This window comes from Peromyscus californicus, unplaced genomic scaffold, assembly GCF_007827085.1.
Source record: "Peromyscus californicus insignis strain IS unplaced genomic scaffold, ASM782708v3 Scaffold_15__1_contigs__length_86483966, whole genome shotgun sequence".
Lineage (NCBI taxonomy): Eukaryota > Metazoa > Chordata > Mammalia > Rodentia > Cricetidae > Peromyscus > Peromyscus californicus.
The window spans coordinates 49,241,953-49,264,113 of record NW_026294447.1 but is presented as its reverse complement, the minus strand read 5'-3'; the positions used below and the strand labels follow the sequence as shown (position 1 = coordinate 49,264,113).

General features: G+C 44.6%; 1 protein-coding gene across 6 annotated transcripts in view; it reads left to right on the top strand.

Moving 5' to 3' along the window:
- Ttc7b (tetratricopeptide repeat domain 7B) overlaps positions 1–22,161 on the top strand; it is a 216,825-nt gene that overhangs the window by 94,704 nt on the left and 99,960 nt on the right. For all 6 annotated transcript variants that reach the window (XM_052738772.1, XM_052738769.1, XM_052738767.1 and 3 more), the window contains 4 exons: positions 202–280; positions 4,845–5,017; positions 13,836–13,899; positions 17,499–17,636. In XM_052738772.1, the coding sequence (XP_052594732.1) occupies positions 202–280; positions 4,845–5,017; positions 13,836–13,899; positions 17,499–17,636 (454 nt within the window). The remainder of the gene's footprint in view (positions 1–201; positions 281–4,844; positions 5,018–13,835; positions 13,900–17,498; positions 17,637–22,161) is intronic.

Sequence of the window (22,161 nt, the reverse complement as noted above, 5' to 3'; positions counted from 1 at the left end):
TTTGTCTGAAAGGCATAAACACAAAAATCATTAGTGTTAGATCAGGTGCTCCAAGACAGACAGGTATGTGTAGAATAATCATTTACTTGAATTCTAGCCAACAGCTTTTATATAGACAAAAATGCATTGAAATTTGTGTATAAAATGTTTAATATTAATGCATGCCAGATGGAAACCTTGTCGAATTCTGTGTGCACACAGGAACTTGACGAGAGGAGTCGGGAGATTTCGGGAGCTTCTCAGAGCAGTGGAAACGAGAACGACACAGAACCTGCGAATGGTAAGTGGGACAGGCATGAGGACCAGTCCATGTATGTTTGCATTGCACACATCCACGTGAGACTGTGGATGAGCAGTAATTCACCCACTCTGAGAGCACACTTGAGTGTTTCAGCATGTTTGATATTTAGTTTCAGAACATTGTAATCACTCTGTGAAACCCCAAACTCATTAGTAGACCATTCCCATTCTTTCATTCCCCTAGTTCTTGACAGTCACTAATTCCATTTCTGTTTCTATGGATTTGCCTGTTTTGAACATTTCACGTAAACAGTTATACAGTATAATCTTTTGTGACTGGCCCCCTTCATTTAGCATAAATATGTTTAAGTCATATGGCCTCAGTATTTTCTTTTCATTGCCAAATAATTTTCTGTTTTCTGAGTCCACACATTTTACCCACCCAGTCTCTCTTCAGTTGATGGGTAGTTGGGTTGTTATGACTAATGCTTCTGTGAGAACATTTGTGTGCAGGTTTTGAGTGGACAGATGTCTTCTTTCTTCCTCTGTACTTCAGAGTAGAACTCCTGGGCCATATGAAAACTCTGTGTTCAACAGTTGGAGGAGATGCTGTTCCCAAAGTAGCTACCCCATTTGACATCCCACCAGCAGCTTTCTCCACAGACTAGCCAACACTCGTTATCTTTTGTGAATGTGCAGCGCTGTCCTGTGGTCTGTGTTGTCTCTTGAAGTGTATACTTTGCATCCTAAAAAAGGTGGGATAAGGCCCTCCTGGATGCCCATGTGTGGAAGAGGTTGGATGTGTGCTTTTAATTCTTATTAACCATGGTAGGACATGCAGGTGAGATCCTCAAGTACTAACTGTTTGGATAATGATATGTCCATAAAACTTAAAAGAGAAGTACAAAAGATGTCTATCTTGTATAAACTCTGTATAGTTCAATCATCAAGTGAAGGCCTAGTTAGGCTCACTGTACTAATAAATGTTCTATGTCACAATTAATGTGACAGCCCTATATAAATCTGCAGTTTGTCTTCTATTACCCATGTTTGTCCTTAATTGTTGTTAGGAATGTTCATTCGGACAAGGCTAAGATAATCAGATCATGGGAAATGCAGAGAGAGCTTCACTTGGGTATCTCCAAGGTTTTAGGATGTAGAAATATGATTTATGGGGCTAGGAAGCTAAACAGAAGGCCTTTCTAGAATATGTGGTTGAACTAGATAAGTAACCACAAACACACACACACACACACACACACACACACACACACACACACACACACACACTTCCCATCAAGACCTTATCAGGCCTTTAATATTTTATATTAGTTTACTTATATTCAGACAAAGTATTTTGAATTTTTAGGGTCCTCTAAGGCATAAGAACCTGCAATTATACCTATGAAAACTATTGCAGATATCTTTTCTCTCAAATTCACTTATTCTCAAAATTCCATGAGGCTTTTCAGTTGATCAATTTAAATTGCTTTGGAAGCATACTGAGAAGGGTGGTGTTTCCAAATGGAGCATTTGTGTTGACCCTCAAAGATAGACAGACAGATAGATAGACAGATATCTTCCATTGTTTTCTTGAGGAGCAGGGAGGAGCCTCCTCAAGTCTATGTGGTAGCTGGAACTGCCCTTGGATGTTTCAGCCATCATCTGGTGTTGTTAACATGGGGGAGACATTTCCCACTTTATGTCACTCTGAATGAAGATGTGCCTTTGCTCTCAGCTATTGGGGTCATCAGGTGACTTAAACCACTTCTAATCCATTGAGTACTGAACTGAAGGAGTGCGTGAGAATCATCTGAGGAAATGTGGAGTCTTAGTTAGGGTTTCTATTGCTGTGAAGAGACATTATGACCATGGCAACTCTTATAAAGGAAAACATTTAATGAGCTGGCTTGTTTACAGTTTCAGAGGTTTAGTCCATTGTTATCATGGCGGGGAGCATGGTGGCTAGGTATATGGTAGTGTGCAGGCAGACATGGTGCTGGAGAATTCCACATCTTTATCTGAAGGCAACAGGAAATCAACTGAGACACTGTGCATATCTTGAACATAGGAGATCTCAAAGCCTAGCCCTGACAGTGACATACTTCCTCCAACAAGGCCACACCTACTCCAACAAAGCCACATTTCCTAATAGTGTCACTCCCTATGAGCTTATGGGGGCCAATTACATTCAAACTACCACATGTGGTTTTGGTTTTAGTCAAGTGATCTGCCAGTGATCTGCATCCTTAACTGTATTGAGAAATGCCAAACAAATACATGTCCTCACTTACAGCTCCAGAATTCCAATGGAGCAGGTCTGGCAGGGCCAAGGAGTCTATTTTATAACTATATGATTCTTCTTACTTTAGATAATAATTGCAAATGGATGATGTACTTATGAGATAGTAAAGTTGTTTTGTGAACTTGGTTTGATGTGAAAGCATAGCAAAAACATAAATACTTTTATATTTTAAAATATATTCATAGCATGCCACTCCTAGGTACTTTTGCCAAAGAGTTTAAACAGTTTTCAAACACAAACTTGAACGTGACTGTTCATTTCTAACAGCCAAAAACTGGAAACAAGCTGAATGTGTGGACAAAATGGGGCGTGTCTGTCGTGTTCGACAATAAAAGGGTGCATCTTGAAAATACTGTGCTACATAAGGGAAGCTGATCACAGAAAGCCCATATTGTATCTGTTTCTGTGACATCTTCTAAATAGGCAAATCCATAAAGACAGAGAGCACATAGGTTGTTCTGAGTGTTTGAGAGGGGGAAAAATGAGAAGCCACAGCTTAAAGGGTATAGGGTTTCTTTTTGGGGTGACGAAAATGTCCTGGAACTAGATAGTGGTGAGGATTGCACAACCTTGTGAATGTACTAAATGCCGTTGGATTGTATGTACCCTTTAAAACAGCCTCATAGTGGATGGGGGCTGGGGGAGGTGAAAGGGGGGGGTGTGTTTATTCATTTTTCTCTTTTAACGTTTATCTCACGGCCACAGTGAGTGGAGGATGATACTGACATCCGAAGCTTCCAGCAGAAGCCATTAGCTCCTATGACTGCAGTGAGATCAAAATGAAGCAGGAATGGAAGGCCCAGGGAAACAGCTCAGGCACTGTTTAGGTCCTGGAAATTGTGTTGTTATGAGATCTATACAGATGGTTCAGTTGGGGATGATCTGGGTTCATTTATTTTCACATTTTTATAGACATTTAAAGGCAGTGGGTTCTACACAGGGATAATCAAGAAAATTTGCCTTTACCCAGTGGTTCTCAGAAGCCACCAAGCTAATGATTTGGTTGCATTAAGTTTCCTTGGGGAGTTTTAGGAAGTTTCATATGGATGAAGCCTAGCAAAGTTCTCTTCTGGAACACATTTATTTTAAAAGCTCATTCTCAGGGAGCATCAGCACTCTTTGTATCTTCCAAAGAACACAAAACCTGATGGAAAATCCCATTTCCTGAAGTTTTATTTTGGAGCTCTGGGTGATTATAGATTGAATATCCTGGGATGCAGGGATCCTGTTTGAAAATGGGGGCGGGGGAGAATATCAATATGCCTTTATCAACAAGACCCTTTTTAGTATATACATTCCTCTTACATATCACTTGGGGTAATGTTCTAGGCAGTGGCATTGCAGAGACTCAGCAAAACATCTGCGCTGGCTAGAAGGAGAAGGTCCGGGTGTTTCTGGGTTTTCACAGGGAGGTGAGAAATACCCACCAACTTTGTAAAAAGCTCTTTCTCATCAGAAGCTACAGCCTTCACTTTGCCTTCCCTATTACACAAAGCTGGCTTCTACACTTCTGGGCCAGGAGGTCCCAAATGGACTGAAAGCAGGGCACCCCACTACCCAAGTGCTGCATCCTGTTAGTGGTAGCGTGACTCAGGACACTGGTCTTTAGTTCTTCTGGAAATGAAGACATTTTGAATATCTACAGTGTACATCTGGCCATGTTGAGTGCCCCCCCCCCCATCATTGAAGTTGAGTCCTGGCTTTTCTCTGAGTTTGAGCTGTAGCAAGCAGCTGCTATAGGGTGATGAAAACATCTGCAGTTCACCCAAGAGCTCTTAGGAAAGGCTTTTAGCTACTTGTTTAGTTGTTTGAGGTCTAAAGCCTATGTAACATGTAATGTAGACAAGGCAGTATTGGAAGTGCATGAACTTTCTTAAGCAGCTCTTCATGGTCTGGAGAATGATTCAGTGGTTAAGTGCAGGTACTGCCCTTGCAGAGGACTGGAATTGGGATCCTAGCACCCACCCATGTCAGGTGGCTTACAACCCCCAGGATTTCCGGCCCCATGGTGATGAAAGCATCTGGCCTCACCTGCACTTGTGTATACATATCCCCTCAACACACTTACTCATAATTAAAAATAAATCTTTTTAAAAAGTGTTCAAATATCTTAGCATCTTAAACTTTCTTTTGCCATAATTGGGTGTGATTTTCATATAGAAGTAAACATTTAATTCTGACTCTTTTACATTCTGAGTCTTGCAATAGCGTCTCACACATAGTGACAGCTGATGATAATGATGGAGTGGATGATAGAAAACAGATTAATAATCATGCTGTTCTTCCTTTGTGTTCCCAGACAATAGCCAGGCAGTTGGCAGAAATCTTGTTACGGGGCATGTGTGAGCAGAGCTACTGGAACCCCCTGGAGGATCCTCCCGGCCAGTCACCGCTGGATGACCCTCTCCGGAAAGGAGCAAACACCAAAACCTACACACTCCCTCGCAGGGCCCGTGTCTACTCAGGAGAGAAGTATGGGACTCGATGTTCTCAGCTGGGGACCGTGGGACAGGAAGGGCTGTGAGAACATTTAAGGGCAAGGAGACGAGCACAGGCCACATTTTGCCCGTGTGAAATCAGATGAGCACACTAACTGACCACGTCAACAGAGACACCTTCCCACTGTCCATAACTCCAGCAGACCTCTCCCCTCAGTGCTGGGCCACCTCCCTCAGCTGTCTGCTCTCTGTGCCGGTCTGTGGGATTCTCACTCCATTCATCATGAGATCCCTAGCATTAGGCATCAGTCAGCATCCACTGTCTATAGCCAGAGCTCATGGGCATTCATTTCTTCAGCAATTCCCCATCTTTTAAAAATCTTCTTCTTAGCCAAACCATCCATAAGGACAATGAATAATTTGCCAGCAGTTGAGAGATGGCCCTTTAGCACATCTTTGTTTTTTGCAGGATTTGAATTTGGGACTCGGTTTCATTAGAGGAAAATGGGCCAGAGGGCTGTTGTCTTCTTAGGCTTGAGTCTTCCCTGGTCAGGAGGATGGCGGGTCCAGGGTAAGGACGGGCCCGGGAGAAGGTCACTCATTTCTGCACTGCCCCTCAGAGCCCTTCGGTTCCCCCTGCCTGTGGCCAAAGGACAAGGCCTAGTGGCATTTCCTCATCTCTGCAAAGAGAAAAGAGACACCAGTGACGGGTGTGGGCACCTCTTCAGTGTTATCACACTGAGAAGGTGCTAAGAGACTGCAAGCAGCTGCTTTGGAAACCTGGAGAGCACGCTGTGGGCTAGGCTGCCTCGCCTCTAGCTCCTTGTGTGACACCTGGCTTTTCCTTCCCTCATAGTCCTTACTCAGTTTGCGTTGCTTTGTGGATTTGGACGAGGGAATGCGTTCCTGACTTTTCCCCGGGACTTACCTAATTTAGTTTGACCTTCATTTTCCCAGCCTTGCCGAACCAGTTTGCCTGACTTACAGGCTGGGCTTCCTCCTCAGCCCTTGTCTGGATTCATGAAACACCTGTTCTGGTCTCTGAACTCACTGTGAAGTGCCGACTCCCTCAGGAGGGGCTTTCCAGAAGCAGATCTGAGATTCAAATTTTAAGTGACTTTTAGGTCTTCAAAACAAAGTCTGGGTTTGTTTCCCACTTTAGATGCTTCTGAGGTGCACAAAGGGTCTCAGTTGCTACTCTTCTCATCCAGTGACACTGGGTGGAGCTCTGTCCCAGGGCGGCCTTACCTCAGGGACAGAAACTCTCCTGTTTCGCTGGCTGCTTGGTGCTTTCTAAACAGCCGGCCTTGTCACTCTCCTGACACCATTCTTCCCCCGCCCCCATATCAGCTTCCTACCTGTGTAAGGAGGATTCCAAGAGGCGGTCTCACACACAAGCTTAATTTCATACAGATATACACGATCTGTTCGGTTTGTACCTGTTTTACTGTCTTTAACTCACATACTGTCCAGCTCAGTGACTTCCAGTACACACATGTTTATGAATGCATCACCAAAGTCAAGTGGAGAGTTTTCACTTCTCCAAAAATAACGGCCAGCTCTTCCTTGGTGCCTTCTTTCTCCCAGTCCCTTCAATCCATATGCAAGTCAGTGCTGGGGTGTGACCTAGTAAGATGAAGTAAATTCTTTCCTCCTTAAGTTGCTTTTGATCATGGTGTTTATCACAGCAACAGAGAAGCAAACTAGAAGAGGGTGCTGGGGGTAGAACCCAGAGCCTCTCACAGAGCATTAGACAGTGCTCCACTGCTGAGTCACATCCCAAGCCCCATAGTTCTTTTTGCTGCTATTATAAATCAATTTTTTTTATTTCAGTTTAAAAAAATTTCAACCCACTTTTAACTTTTTTCTAGATTGTAATAATATTCTCTTTTTTCAATTTAAAAAATTAGTTGTTTCATAAATTCATACAATGTGTCTTGATCATATTCACACACACACCCCAATCCTCCCAGATTCATGCCTCCCCTCCCCACGCAACTTTGTGTATCCCCCACCCTTTTTTTTAAACTTGTCAAGTCTAGTTTGTGCTGCCCGTCTGCTCTCAGATGTGGGGCCCTCCACTGGAGGATGGTTGACGTACCAGGGCCCACATTCTTAAAGAAAACTGACTGTCCTTCTCCCAGCAGCGGTCAGTTACCAGTAGCTCCTTGGGCATGGGATTTCATGCCCGCCTCAGTAATACACATCATTCTTACATAGTGGTGAACCTATGTGGCTTCTTCCATCCATCAGCCATCAACATGGCCTCTTCTGTGTGTTCTTCATTCCATTTTACAACTGCTCACTGCAAGTACACGGAAAAGGATTTCATGCCCGCCTCAGTAATTACACATCATTCTTACATAGTGGTGAACCTATGTGGCTTCTTCCATCCATCAGCCATCAACATGGCCTCTTCTGTTTGTTCTTCATTCCATTTTATAACTGCTCACTGCAAGTGCACGGAAAAGGCCTCGATTTTGTATGTTGATACTGCATGTTACAAGCTTGCTGGATTTGTCAGTTCTGTTTTTCAGATCCCTTAGCTAGCCTGTCACCTATAAATATAGTTTTCCTTTGAAAGATAGGTGCTGTTGACTTTATTTTCTTCCTTAGATATAGGGCTAGACCCTCCATTACTGCATGAATAAAAGTGATGAAAACATCCTTATCCCTAATCTTCTTCTTTTTTTCTTTTTGTTTGTTTGTTTTTTTGGTTTTTCGAGACAGGGTTTGTCTGTGTAGCTTTGCGCCTTTCCTGGAACTCACTCTGTAGACCAAGCTGGCCTCGAACTCACAGAGATCTGCCTGCCTCTGCCTCCCGAGTGCTGGGATTAAAGGCGTACGTCACCACTGTCCAGCATCTTATCCCTGATCTCAAGGCAGGAAAAGTCTTTCGGATTCATTACAGTGTTTGCTGGAGGCTTCTGAAGATGTCCGATATCAGATGGAAAACAGCTCTTCCTCCTCCGGTTTGCTGTCTTTATCATGGAGTAGTAGATTCTGTCAGACACGTTTTGTGCTTTGTTCAGCAAATTGTGGAGGCTTGTCCTTTATCATGGTGCATTTCATTCCTAGAGTTTTCAGATGTCAAAGCAGCCCTGCATTCCTGGAGTAAATTCTGTTAGGTCATGGGGTATAATCTTTTAAAATTTGTTTTTGTGTTCTATATGTTTGTTGAAGATTTTTACACCTGCACCCCTAAAAGACACTGTTCTGTAGTTTTCTTATAAAACCTCTTTGTCTTTGGGGGCATCTGGATAATTTTAGTCATGTAAAAAGGGTTGGGGGTTATTTCTTTCCCTTCTAATTTAAAAAAAGAACTTGAAGAATTGGTATTAAGTGTCTTGAAATATCAGGTAAGATTTCCCGCAGAGCATCTACCCTTGGCTTTTCTTCGGGAAATCCACTTTAAGCCCTTGGTTCTCTGTTTGCTCATGCATCTGTCCTAGTGGTTTGCACCTTTCTATGTTTGGCCATCCCATCAGAGTCATCGAATGTTTCCCCACATTCGTTCTTAGTCGGCCATGTTTCTTTTTCCTGCAGAATTCATTGTTACAGCCCATCCTTTCTCTGGCTCTTACCTCCCTTTGGTGAACAGGAGCAGGCTACCTAAAAGCTTATCATCTCTTTATTCTTTTGAATCCACTTTCTGTTTTGTGTATTTAATCTGTTGTGAGTCTGTTCTGTGTTTTGTTGATTTCCACACCAATCGGTGTTTAGCATTCTAAATTTGCGTGTGCACAGCCTCCTCCTCCTTAGTTGGTATTTCAGTGGAGAGAGAAATCCATTGGGCTTCTACCTGTACAGTGCTCCCTTAATACCAAAGCAGGGCTAACGCACCGCAGGGAGGCGCCACCACCCTCTCAGCTCATTAGGAGGTAGAAGGGGGTGTCCACACAGGATGTTCAGACTTCATTTTGGCCAATAACCCTAAGTTCCCTTTCTAGTTCAGACTTATAGTTGAGCTTAGAACCTCTTAAACTTTTTCATTTGCTACCCCTTCTCACCCAAGAAATTGTTATGCAACCTTGGGCATGTAGCTAGGTAAGATGATACACAAATCATTTACTGACAACAAATCAAGAAATTTATTGTAAAACAGTTGTTTGGGATGCACATAATTTTACCCTTTATTACAGGTGAAGGCAAATTTGTGTCCTAATGAGATGGATGCACCTTTTTTTATACAAAGAATGAAATCTTAGTTGAATATTTGATTCTATGGAACATGGAGCTTCTTCAGCATTTTTCAGAGTTGATCAGTATTTTAATTTTATAATTGTCAATTCTGAAAATGCCACTTTGTATAAATACATAATATAAAATGGTAGAAATGTGTCTGGGGCCATTTCAGAAATTATTGGAAATTCTGTCCTAATCTCAAACCAAAATTCATTGAACAGTTTTTTTATTCCTCAAGTCAGCAACTCAAACAGTCATTTTAAAAACCAAACCCTCTGACATAACATATGCTAATTTTGGTACTTACATGCTGAGGAATGACAGTAGAAAAATGTTAAGTCTTTGTTTCTACAATTAAACCATCATGTTTCTGGAAGAGCATGGAACTTTGTATGTATGGAAGAAAGACTGCAGCTCATGACGTATGTTGACAGTGTACATGTTGCCTTCAGAACAAAGGCTGCAGTGCGGTTCTGTGGTGCGTGAAACCTTGGGTTCGCTTGTGTTTGATTTTGAATTAACTTTGGTCATAGCGTTCAGATACATTTTACTGTTACCAGATTTTTCATGACCCTCAAATTCAGTTTCATGATCCCATGAGGGTGTAACCCACAGCTTTAGAAGCTGTAGTTTAGGTGTCTCAGATTCTTCTAGCTCCAGCAAACCAAAAGACCATTCAGTGTTGGCCAAGATAGGCTGCTCTGAAAAGCAAGCTTTTCAAAAGTTCTGCTGTCCACTGTGTCTGATCACTTGGCATTTGAAGGAGGATAAAATGTTGAAAATCCTGACTAAAGGGGAAAGGTGGTCAGTTGCAGGCCTCTGTGCCCCCTCTGGATCTTTCTGCGAGGACGCCTGTTTCGGCTTACTTATTTTCAGGGTGAGCTTTATATTCTGCATAGTTGATGGTCTAGGAAGTGGATGGAAACAGGCAATGACTTTGGCTAGGTGAATACGTGTATAATAGCATCCTGCTCAGGAAGCAGATGTTACCAGAGCCTGAAGCCGTCTTTGTACCTCTCTCTCCCAGGGACTTACTGCCCCTGTTCAGAGAAACCCAGTCCTGATGCTTAGCCCAGTGATTGGTCCAGCTGTTTGTTTACTTTGTTCTCTCTCTCTCTCTCTCTCTCTCTTTCTCGTGTGTGTGTGTGTGTGTGTGTGTGTGCACGCACGTTTGTAAGTATGTGGGTGCCCATAGAGATCAGAGCACATCTTGAAGGAGTTAATCATTTCCTTCCAGCATGTGGATTTCAGGGATCAAGCTCAGGTCCTCTGGCTTGGTGGCAAGTGCCTTTACCTACTAAATCATTTCCCCAGCCCTCTGCCTGGTTTTATCAAGCTATGTTGCACGCCTGTAAATTCAACATTCAGGAGGCTGAGGTGGGACAATCACTTGAGCCCAAGAGTTAGGGACCAGCTTGGGCAACAACATAGTAAGAATCCACTTCAAAATCAATAAGTTATTGCACTACCCTTAACAATCATAGATTGTGTATTCATTTATGTCTAAGTTTTTCTAATGTTGTATTTGAACAGTTCACATGTATTTTTACATGTAGCAGTAGTTTTTTTCAATGCTGTTTGCTCTTCTGTTTTACAAAGTCACTGTGCCAGTCTGTTCCTTTATGGCCAGTTATTTCCCTGTTCTGCTTGGGACTAATGGTGCTATGAAGACTCTTGTACATGTCTCTCAGGATATATTCATGTTTCAGCTAGATGTGTTTTGCCTTTCATCCTTGTAAAAACGTGTTTGGTGGCCTGGATAATTACATGCATATTAGACTAGAAAATTAGCACAAACAAAGCAGGAGATTAAAGGCCACCATTGTGTCTATAAGTGGCAAGTGAGAAGGTGTTGAATGTGACCCGTGAATGCAAGCGTTGGGGTGACCTCCCTGGTAGACAGAGGAGAAGGAGGTCATCTCTGTTGAGTGGTCTTTTGGGTCTGGGCCTCCTAGTGAGCTGTGGAAAGGTTTGGGCCAGGCAAGGGACATTGCAGGGTCAGTGACTTTTGCTGGCAGAACTCTTTGATCTCCTCTTATTCCCTTTTTGAGTCTGAGTCTGTCCCCTCCCCAGAGATGCAGGAACCTGGTCCCCTCCCTAGGGGATGTAAGGTGACCAGCCACATGGGACGTATCTGACCCCTGCATGGAGGAACACTCAACAGACCTGGGCTAGCCTGTTCAAGTACTTCTTTCTTTGTTTGAAGGGGTTTGCTGAGCCGTATGCGTTGACAAAGAAGAGGGGACCTATGGGGAGGTCCATGTAGTCCTCCGGCTGGACCCCTTGACCCCCATCAAGCTGCTCACAATTACTAGTTGAAATCCCCTTCCTTCTCTGGGGCCCTCAGCTCGATCTTGGAGTTGAATCAGCTTCCTGTGGGTAGAGAGCTCAGTGCCACCCCTGCAGCCTCACAGAGTAACAGCAACTCCTCAGGGGCCACTGCCCTTATACAGCTGCTTCCTTATTGCAGAAGCCCCAGGTTGACAGGAACGCTAAAATGCAGTTGAATAGGGTCGGTTTGATTTCTTTTTCACTTGTTCTAACGTGCATATATGGCAGGGGAACCATTTTTTCTAAACACTTACCTGGAAGCTCTAGAAAAAACATGGTAACTGTCAGTGTCTTGAGGACTCCCCTTTCCTGTGTCCTACAAAACTACAAGATGCATTGATGATTTATCCAAACTAAACAAACGGGCAGCTTGCCTGCAGGTCCTCCCTGGAGCTGGTCACATGCCTAGGCTGAGCCTACAATCCTCCCACCCTCAGCCTCTCCCTGCTGGGTCTTGGGAGCTGGCCTCGTGGTCTGATGGTGCCCTTTGTCCCTTACCCTGCCCTTCATGCAACTCCCTGTGGATCTAGCCCTCCAGGCCAGGGCACTCCAGGGTCTCCTCCTGAGACACTTGGGTCTCAGAGGAGAAAATGTCACAAAAGGAAGGCCCTGATAATTTTGATTGCCTACCTTGGGCTCTATCTTGCATAAGCAAGGAAGAGAAGAAGTGGCCAGAAATGGGTCTCAGGAAGGCTTCACTGAGGAACATTCCAGTATGGTTTTTAGACCTGCATTCTGCAGTTTCTCTGCTTCTTCCACCTTTTGCCCCCAGTCCTGCCTGGAGCTTCCCAATGCCCATCCACCTGCCATGCAGGGAGGGCCCAGGAAGTGGAATTAGATGCAGTTAATTCACTGCTTGTTAACAACTCTGATAAAAATAACACAACCTAGCATTTAAGCAGACTAGATGGCTCAAATGGAATTTGGAGATTATCCATGGACTGAATTGGCTGGTCTTAAGTCATAATTAGCACGGCTTGGGCTCTCTCTTTTCAATTAGTCTGAACAAAGCAGGACTAGCTAGCCATTAGAAAAACAGTTCCAGATACTGCTTTATTTACAAGGTCCCAATTGCATGTAAGCACGGCCAGGATATCAGGGAATAATAAGTGTTCTGTTTTCTGAAAAACCCAGTTTACCACAAGCTGACTCCCCAAAGAAACTTGGGCTCCAGGCCCATCCCACTGCCCATCCGCAGGCTAGCCTCGCTGGAACCCTGCATGGCCCTGGGTTAGAGATCCCCACAGGCAGAGTTCTGCACCAGGCACTGTACTTTCTGTGTCACTTCCAAGGTTCTCTGGTGCAGGAAAAACATTACTGATGCTTCAAAGAGAACAAGGATTTATAATTATCTGGAAAACGTGGGATTTTGCCTTCCTTTTTTTTTTTTTTTTTTTTTCTTTTGGAGAGGAAATCTCAATTAAATGATTGTTATGTTGTTCCTAGGAAGGAAGGTATAAATTTAGTCCTTATTTAGTCATCTTCAAAATAGGCAGTGTTTGGTTTTTTTTAACCAAGTTTATTTTTATTTATTATAAACTCCTTTTCAATTCTTGGGGGAAAGTTGAGTTTGTCCCAGTTGGTGATAACATGTAGAATTCTACTCCAGAGGAAGAGGATGGGGGAAGGTGGCTACATATCCTAAAAAGTGCTCACAGAACCAAACAAGAGGATATAAGGGTGAGGATTGGGTTATGTTTGAGTTTTTCTTGTTTCCTAATCCTCAGCAACACTGAGCTTAAAAGCTTTTTCTTTTAATCCAAGATTTTAGAGTTCAGCCAACTACCAAGAAATATATTAACAAGTCAGCTCTTGCATGCTGCCCCAGAACGAAACGTGTGTCGAGGTTAGGCTAGCTCCCTAAGTTCTTTGGGTACTAGAACTACTGTGCAGTCCCGGCAGCTGCTCCTCGTTTTGTCAGAATGACCCAATGACAGAGTAGTGAGCAGGAGGCCGGCAAGAGGGGTGCTGTCTACTGAAACACGCTCTCCGGGTAATGGCACTCTAAGCAAGCACCCTACTATTCACCTCGTTGCTCTGGACTGATTTTCCTTTCTGCCTCTGTAATAGGTGCATACATTATTTGGGCTTTTAACTTAGGTTTTTACCATTTCCTCTCACCCATTGGCTTGCCATTAAAATGTGTAGCAGAAATGTATTAATTCCACAGATTGCCATAGAAATAAGCAAGCTAATTCAAGTGTCCAAATTATACAGTGTTTTTCATGGATTCTATATAAAAATGGAGACGTTTTTAACATTGCACTCTGCTTATAGTGGTGTATCTCTTGTTATTTCAAAATTGCCATATACCAAAGTTGGTTTTCTTTATGCAGCATTTTTTGTCCTCAAGAAAATACTGAAGAGGCGCTGCTGTTACTGCTCATTAGTGAATCTATGGTAAGTGGAATGTGATTTTCATTGTTCTTTCCCCCATCCTGAGAATCCCTTTCTTGGGGTAGCCATTCCCTCATTAGGGTGATTTTTGGTCTAGGGAAAAATTTCCAGAAGGAATGCCTAAGAGGAGGGAAAGAAGGATGCCTCTGAGTCCCTGGTCACCTTGAGTTCTCCTACAACAGCAGGAAGGGCTCCTGCCATATCACCCGTCTGTCAAATACGCTTGTCAAGGAGAGCAGCCCCAGCATGAACCCCTGTGCATCTTCTTAGAGTACTGGGTATGAAGACAGTGCTGAAATGGGTCACTTGTGGGTACATTCACCTCTGTTTTCCTGGAGGAGCTGGGTGGAACTTCCTGGTGCTCTCCCTCTGTTCTCTCCACCTGCTCCTGCTCCTGACCCTGCAGAATCTCAGGCTGTGGGGATGCCCTCCACTGCCAAGATCTGCTTTCGTCAGGCTGTTCTGGCCAGGACATTGACTTTTGGTCTAACCTGCATGTTCATTGTCTGTTGGGCTTCTCTATACAGCACTAGGGATACTAGCCCTGGCTTGAAGCCTTGTGGATGCTACACTGAAGTAGTTAGAACTACCATAGGCCAATAGTTTCCTAGAGGCCCAAAGGGCCTCCTGTCTACTTCTCTCTTTTTATAGATGAGGACTTAAGGCAAAGGGCACACCTAGTGTGTTGGTTTGCTGCACCTGTCTGTAAATTGTGTGGTTCCCTCCTCAGAGCTTTCAGCCCACCAGGCAGACCATAGAGGAAAAGAATCATAAAGCCCCCTCCTTCCATGTGGTGGTTAACTGGAGGCAAGAAATATGCTGAGGAAATCTGTGGACAGAGGGCCAGGAGACAGATGCTGTGTGCTGGGAAGAGGTGGCCAGCAGAGGCTAAGGCTTCAGCATGTGGAACTCTCTTGCCTCGGGTTAAAACTTGGGATTCTCTTGTTCTGCAAACTGGCCCAAAAGTGTTCACAAGAGCAAACTGCTTGAGTTACCATTGCTTTCTACTGGGCTGCTGGTGACGTCATTGGGCTCGCTTCCTCTCTGAGAAGCAGGTTGCCCGGGTTCATCTTTCCTTGACCATCAGCTTGTAACTCGGGATGGTGTCATTTATGTTCTCTGCTCTGCCTTGGCAGTATCAGGGAAAGCACGTGGGTAAGAATGCTGGCAGTAGTCAGTGGCCGTGTTTTCCAGTGAGCAGGACCCACCTGCTCTGACACTGCAGTATGAAGGCAGCTCATGTTGGCCTCCCAGCTGTACCGGACTCTTCACAACTTGACCGTTAATCTCTTTAGTGCAGACGTGGTTGGTTGTGCTGTCCAAGCTTTGTGGTGGGTTACTGTTGACAATCGTGAGGTCAGGTGCTCCAATTTGGAATTTGGAAAACATGGCAGCCAGCCACATGTCTACAGCACTTGTCCTAGTGTGGTATAAATGCTTTGGAGTGGTATCTTCTGCTCACCTACTCCTTCACGGAAGTGATAGAAGCATGACTAGTCAGTGCTGAGACCCTTCCAGGCAGTCGGGCTCGCCTCCATGGTATTCAGTTTCTGGAACCATCTCTTTAGGGGACAGTGAAATCCAGTGAAGCCATAGTTTCCCAACCAAAACACCATGACTCTATAAACCTCTTCTACATGAAGTTGCCCTTAGGGGGCTTTTTTTCCCCAATATCCTTTGGCACTTAGATTTTTCATTTTTAGGACAGAAAATTATGTGCTCAATTTCAGAACAAAGTAGGAACTGCCTTGTTCTTTGGATGTATGGAAAAACAATATTTTTTATTAGTTCTGACTTTAACTTAGAAGCCTAAATTTCTTCAGTGTCTCTCCACCTACAAGAAGTCATTTGAGCCGGGCAGTGGTGGCGCACGCCTTTAATCCCAGCACTCGGGAGGCAGAGCCAGGCGGATCTCTGTGAGTTCGAGGCCAGCCTGGTCTCCAAAGCGAGTTCCAGGAAAGGCGCAAAGCTACACAGAGAAACCCTGTCTCGAAAAAAAACCAAAAAAAAAAAAAAAAAAAAAAAAAAGAAGTCATTTGAAAGTGTAACACTTCTCACTGCCTAGCAGATCCTGTTCCCCTGGAGGAAGAGATCGTCAGAAGTATGTCTGCCTAACCTCAGCCAAGTCAGAGTTCTGGTCACTTGCTGGTGTATCTGCCCAAAGTTCTAGGCTATAGCTCTCAAAAGGTAGCAGTGCTTTCTGAAAAAGAGGACATATTAGGAATAACTTGAAACCTCTCCTCCATAGTATCTGTGAATTTTGTTTTGTTTTCTTCCAGGCATTGGTCTCAGTATAGAACATTTATAGCAAATAAATACAGCAGGCCCTCCTTCCTCCAGAGTGCCTTTTGTTGGGCTCCAAAGGAGCTGCGTAAAGAAAACTTAGAATGAAATCTTCAAAAGCAGGCTTGTTTTCATAAGAGATGACTCACTTTGTAGGAAGCGGCCTGTTTTATATAGTCTCATTTGGCTTTGACATTTAAAAGCCAAGAGTTTTCAAGTGAGTAAGTTCTGATGGGTGGCTGAAACTAAATGCCTTGGACACACACAAAAAGAAGGCATTTTGCCTCATTAGCAAGAGGGAAGGTGTGTGTGTGACCTTTCCGAATGTCAGACAGGAAGATTAAACATCAGCCTGGGGGACAAGTGACCCCAGAACCTCATGTACCATTCTTACCGGGAGTACTGTGCAGGCCTTTCAGTGTTCCTCAGACAGATGGGAGTGGAGACCTCTGTTCATTAGCAGAGCTGGGGGTGGGAGAAGCAGGCAGAAATCTAACTTCAGTGATTTAGAACTCCCTATTAGGGGGAAAGAAAGAAAATGAGATAACTATCAAGGATCTAGTCTGTATGGTCTATCTGGAGGAATCTATGGAGAAATTAAATTTTAGAAGCAATGAAAACATGTTGGTATGAGGAGCATTTGCTTTTTGATAGATGACCTGGGGAAGCTTGGCTGTTCTGATGGTTTTCTGTACTAAGCAATGGAGATGTGAAATTGGCCAATGTTCTCCTGAGTCCTCTGTGGCAAAGTGAAAATTGCTTGCTTCTTGTCTCGTACATCTGTTGTGTGCTTGCTTCCCTTTAGAAGACTAAATTAGTCTTTGAGGTCTGTTCCCATGGAGATGTCATCCAGGGATCTGTGTGTCACTCAGTGAGTGAGGAAAGGTTTGATCACCTCCATGGGACCATGGAACTTGATGACAGCATTCAGTGCAGAGCTGGGAATGCTCTCCTGGTCCTCAGCATAGACTAGAAGCCAGATCACAGAAAGACACAGCAGGGAGCCTCACTTGGAGGATGCTGTAGCTGCCCAGCCCTGCTGTGGGCCGAGGCCCAGGCAAGCTCTCTGCTTTGCCCAGCCTCTCAGGGCTTCCTCCAAACACCTGCTGAGAGGCTCACATCTGGCCTTCCATGTTGAGTCAAATCATAGTCTGTGTCTGCGGTACTCTGGGGATTTTGGATATATGATTTGAGGTGACAGGTCTGTTACTCACACCTGCCCTGTGGAGCAGGAGAGCCTAGGTGGCATCTATGTCACTTGGCAATAGTGGAGTGTAGGCTGGCTTACCATCTGCTTTTCTCTTCTATGTCATCTCCAGGCCAACCGAGATGCTGTGCTGAGCAGGATTCCTGAGCACAAGAGTGACCGCCTCATCAGCCTGCAAAGCGCGTCTGTGGTCTATGATTTACTGACCATTGCTCTCGGAAGAAGAGGCCAGTATGAGATGCTGTCCGAGGTACAGCTAATAAGGCTGGCTGTTTTCCAGATTGGGGTGGGGTGAGGGCCATATTTCCAATCAAGATGACTTGGAGAAGGGCCATAAAACCTGGTCCTTTGTCCCCTTCTGCCTGTGGCATGTGTCCTTGGACTAGTTATGGACCTTGGCTCTCCTATGATTGGGCTAAGCAGTTAGTTTATTGATGGAATTGATGGCAAGCTTCTTACTGTTAGTAGACTAGACCCTGCAGGCTGTGAGTGGGAGGTAGACAGCGCTTCCCAAAGCAGTGTCTCTCCCAGTATAACTGCTATCATAACCAAAGCCTCTCTCACCTCTGACACTAATTTCCTTAGGAAACAGTTCCATTTAAACTATGGCTGTGGAACTCCTGATGACATGCGTTCGGGGTACTTAACATGAGGTTGGCTGATAGAAATCACTCCATGCCAGAAAGGCACTATCTTTGTTTAGAAGGTTGTGCTTGCTCAGAAGTGGACTGGTAGATTCCAGGTCTTGGACAAGGGGCCGTGATGTTCTCACCCCCTCTACTAGGGAACACTTAGGACAGACATGTGATGTTTTGGTTTCATGTAGAGTTAGTTCATCTGAGCTGGGGTTATGAATTATTAAGCTCCTGCCCAGAATACCAAGTTTCATGTTGAAGAGGCTAAGTAAGTCAGGAGACCAACTTATCTTTCTTTTAGCAAAACAGAGAAAGAGGGACAGAAACAACCTATTTTGTTAAAATAAACGTTTCTGTGTTATTTATCTTTCTCTTTCTAAATTTATACCCATTGCAACAGCCTCTGGGCACGAGGACAGGGAGTGAAATACAGTAACAGATTGGCTGAAATCAGATCAGAGCCGACTCACCCTCCAGTCTGCGGTGCCTCGCCACATTAGGCAGGAACTGGGGGAACAGATGAGCATGTGTGGCTCAATTCTGTTTTTAGTCTTTGGTTTGGTGACGATAGAGGGCAATGGTTACTCAGCCTTCTGAAAAACCAAATCCCCCACAATGCAGTAAGATAATGAGGCGTGTCCAGGTGCCCACAAATTCATAGCCTGCCCTGCTGGGACCCAGTGCAGGCCTGGGCTTGGGATGGACTGTTCTCACTCAGCCTTCCAGTCCCCTTTGTGGGCCCCTTAGTTCCTTTGGCCTGTACGTCCCTCGGAGACTTTTGGACTTGGCACCTTCTCCATGTTTTGCCTGTTAGAAATACAAATCAATTCATATAATTATAAAATTTATTTTTCACCACGTATGTGTATCATCACCTGTTTAGTACCAAGGGCTATTTAGGGTTGGGAATGCAGCTCTGAGTGAGATGTGCCCTCTGTACACTAGCAGCGACCAGTCTAGAGGTAAACAGCGAGCCGCAAGAACTTCCTGCACATATGGCTGACCCAGAAAGACCTACGTTCTGTGATAAAGACCTTGGACACATGGCCACAGCCTTTCCTACCTTTTACAGGTAGTTGGGGCTTTTTCCACAAATGTGATAGCTGCATTGACTCAGATCTTCTAATGAACACAGTATGATGCCATACCAGAAAGATGAAGGCTCCGTGGTACATGGGCGGGGGGGGCTGCAGTCTGATGGAGCCAGGCCACCCTCTGCTAAGCAGGAGTGCTCCCTCCATCTCAGATAGCATTTTAGAATGGCCTGCTTGCCTACTTCCTCACTTAGTGGACTTTTCTTGAATTTGTTTGGCTTGCTTTTGCTGTTCTCGTTTACCCTTCTACTTTTTCAAGATTTTTAGTTAAAACACGAACAGAACGTATTTTGAATTGAGGTAAAGTTCACATATCAAGCTTAGTAGTATGAAGTATATAATTCAGTGTTGTGTGGTACATCCCTACCTCTGTGTGGCTGTATTAGTCAGCTCTGCAGCACCATAATGGGATTCCTGGCAGAGGCTACCCATGAAAAGAGGACTATTGATCCTACAGCCTTGGAGGTCTATGATAGTCTATGACGTAGTCTCTATGGTGAGAGCCACTGCTTGGCTTTGTCACCTTACACCAGCTAGCAATGGCAAGAGAACCTTTGAGAACAAACAAGAGGTTACATCTCAAGTCAGGAGCAGAAGGGATGGGAGGGAGAGGCCAAGGTTGCTTCCTTTATTGCATCCCCACCGCTTTGAGAACTCAACAAGGTACATGAGAACTGCATCATGGCCCCACAGCCTGGCAGTCACACCATCTTCCCAAAGTGCCATCCTGGACACTAAACCTTTCACTGCAATGAACCCTTATGGACACCAAAGTCATAGCAGCAACTGTCACCTTTAATTCCTAAACATTTCATCATCCTAAAAGGAAAGTCAGGTCTGGAGAGATGATTAAACATCCTTGCTGTTCTTGCAGAGAACCAGGGTTCAGTTCCCAGCACCTACATCTGGCTCACAGCTGTTTTAAAGGTTGCACACATCATAACTTGTTTCAAACTCTCACTGCGTTTTATGGATGAGTAATAACTGTTATATGAATATATCACAACTTGCTTTGGAGCTTAGTGCTTGGGTCGGTTCAACCTCTGGCTGATATGAGTGCTGTTGTGAGGGCAACTGGATTTGCCACTAATGTTCATGAATGGATTTCACTCTTGTATTTAGAAATCCTCAAAGCCCCCTCCCTTTTTTCTTTTTCCTTTCCTCCTACAACGAACCTTACTTTGCTGTTTTTCTTTCTGACATAAACAACTGCTCTGCATGCTCTTTGAAGAATCAAACAATACATATAAATTAAGTAACAGTCACTTAGAGTCTAGAAGTCCTGAGCTAGCTAACTGTCTGCTGGCATCTTAGAGACCATTATTAATTCATCTTTATGAAGAGCAACCTGTGACTGTGTGTGTGGGTATGGGTGTGTGTGTGTGTGTGTGTGTGTGTGTGTGTGTGTGTGTGTGTGTGTGTGTGTGATGCATGCACGTGAATATGCTGGTGTACCCTCATGCAGTTGCCAAAACAGGATATCAGGTGTCTTCCTCTGTTGCTCTCCAGGCTATTGCTTTGAGATAGGATCTCAATGAATGAGAAACCTCTCTTTCAGCTGGACTGGCTGGACATTAAGATCTTGGGATTCTCCTTTCCCCACTCCACAGTGTTGAAGTTACAGCCATGCCTGGCTTTTTACGTGGGTTCTGAGAATCCAAACCTAGGTTCTACTTGCAAAGCAAGTGCTCCTACCACTGAGCCATCTCCTCAGATAATGGTTAATTCATGTAAACTCATGAATGGAACCCAGCACCCGGAACACATTAAATGGCAGCTGAATGCTTAGACATTGCTGATTCTCCCACTGTGCACACAGGAGCTGCTAGACACAGGGCAGTGGCAGAGTCTACAAGGTCCAAGTGAGACTTCTTGCTGGCTATAACGTTCACATAGAGACATACAAAAGATGATGATGATGGAATTAGAGACAATAGCAGAGCAAAGCTGTGGGTCCCTAGCTAGGAATAGGCCAGTTCTAGGTGAGGGGTTTGGGTGTGCTGGTTAGAGGTGATGAACCACTCCATCTGAATGGGATCATCAAGGCCTGACGGGAGGTAAATACAGTAGTCCTCCTTACTGGCAGTTTTGCCCTGTGGTTTCAGTTTTCCGTGGTCAGCCTTGGTCTAAAAATATTAAATGGAAGAAAAAAATTTCCCCGCCCACCCCCTAAGTAGAAAAAATTTAAGCAATTCAAAGGCTCAGTTGCTTGCCATTTTGAGCAGCATGATGAAATCTTGCCCCATTCTGCTCTGGAAGGAGAAGACAAGGAGGGTCAAGGGTGACTTACTCCTCTGCCTGCTGTTGGGTTATTTGGTGGTCACCTCATTTACCAGACTGCCTGTCAGGTCTGGTAGTGTTGTGTTCTGTGCTAACTCCACACTTCATGGCAACCCTGTAGGGCACGTAGAAGGAAACAGCTCTGTAGGGTGGGGTTGACCCCTCTCCAACAGGATCTAGTGCCTGCCCCAACTGATCAATGAGCTGGCCATGTGTGCCTTGGAAACAGTGTGGCCTCTTCCTTTCGTGCTCAGAGCACCACTGCACCAGGCCTTGGGAGGGAAGAGGTTTGGTCCCTGAGCCGTCCCTCTTGTCCCCAACCAGCCTCATGTCCACAAGAGCAGGCTTTCCTTCCTTTTGGCTCTTCTCCTTGGCTGACCTGGGCCCATAGGCACCAGGATGATAAAAGACAGCGGCTCTGCTGTTAGTGGGTCCCCTCTCCTGTCACTGGCCCCGTCAGGCAGCAGATATGTTGTGAAAGCACTGTGGAGACCCAGCCTTTGAAGATCTGATAGCAGGGTAGGGCCATTGTCCTCTCTGTGACCATTCTTTCACAGTGCATTTTCAAGATGGAGGGCTGCTCTCAGAGCTCCAGAGCAGCTTGCTTTGGCATATGCCCACATCAACATTTTTCTTCTGGACCGTTTACCCTGCTAGTGGGCATAAAGAGTGGAATGGTAGAATGAAACCGAGGTTTATCATGGCCTTTCTCTGACAAGTTCAACTGCGCACCATGTTTACCATCTCTCCAGTGCTGAGTTTTCAT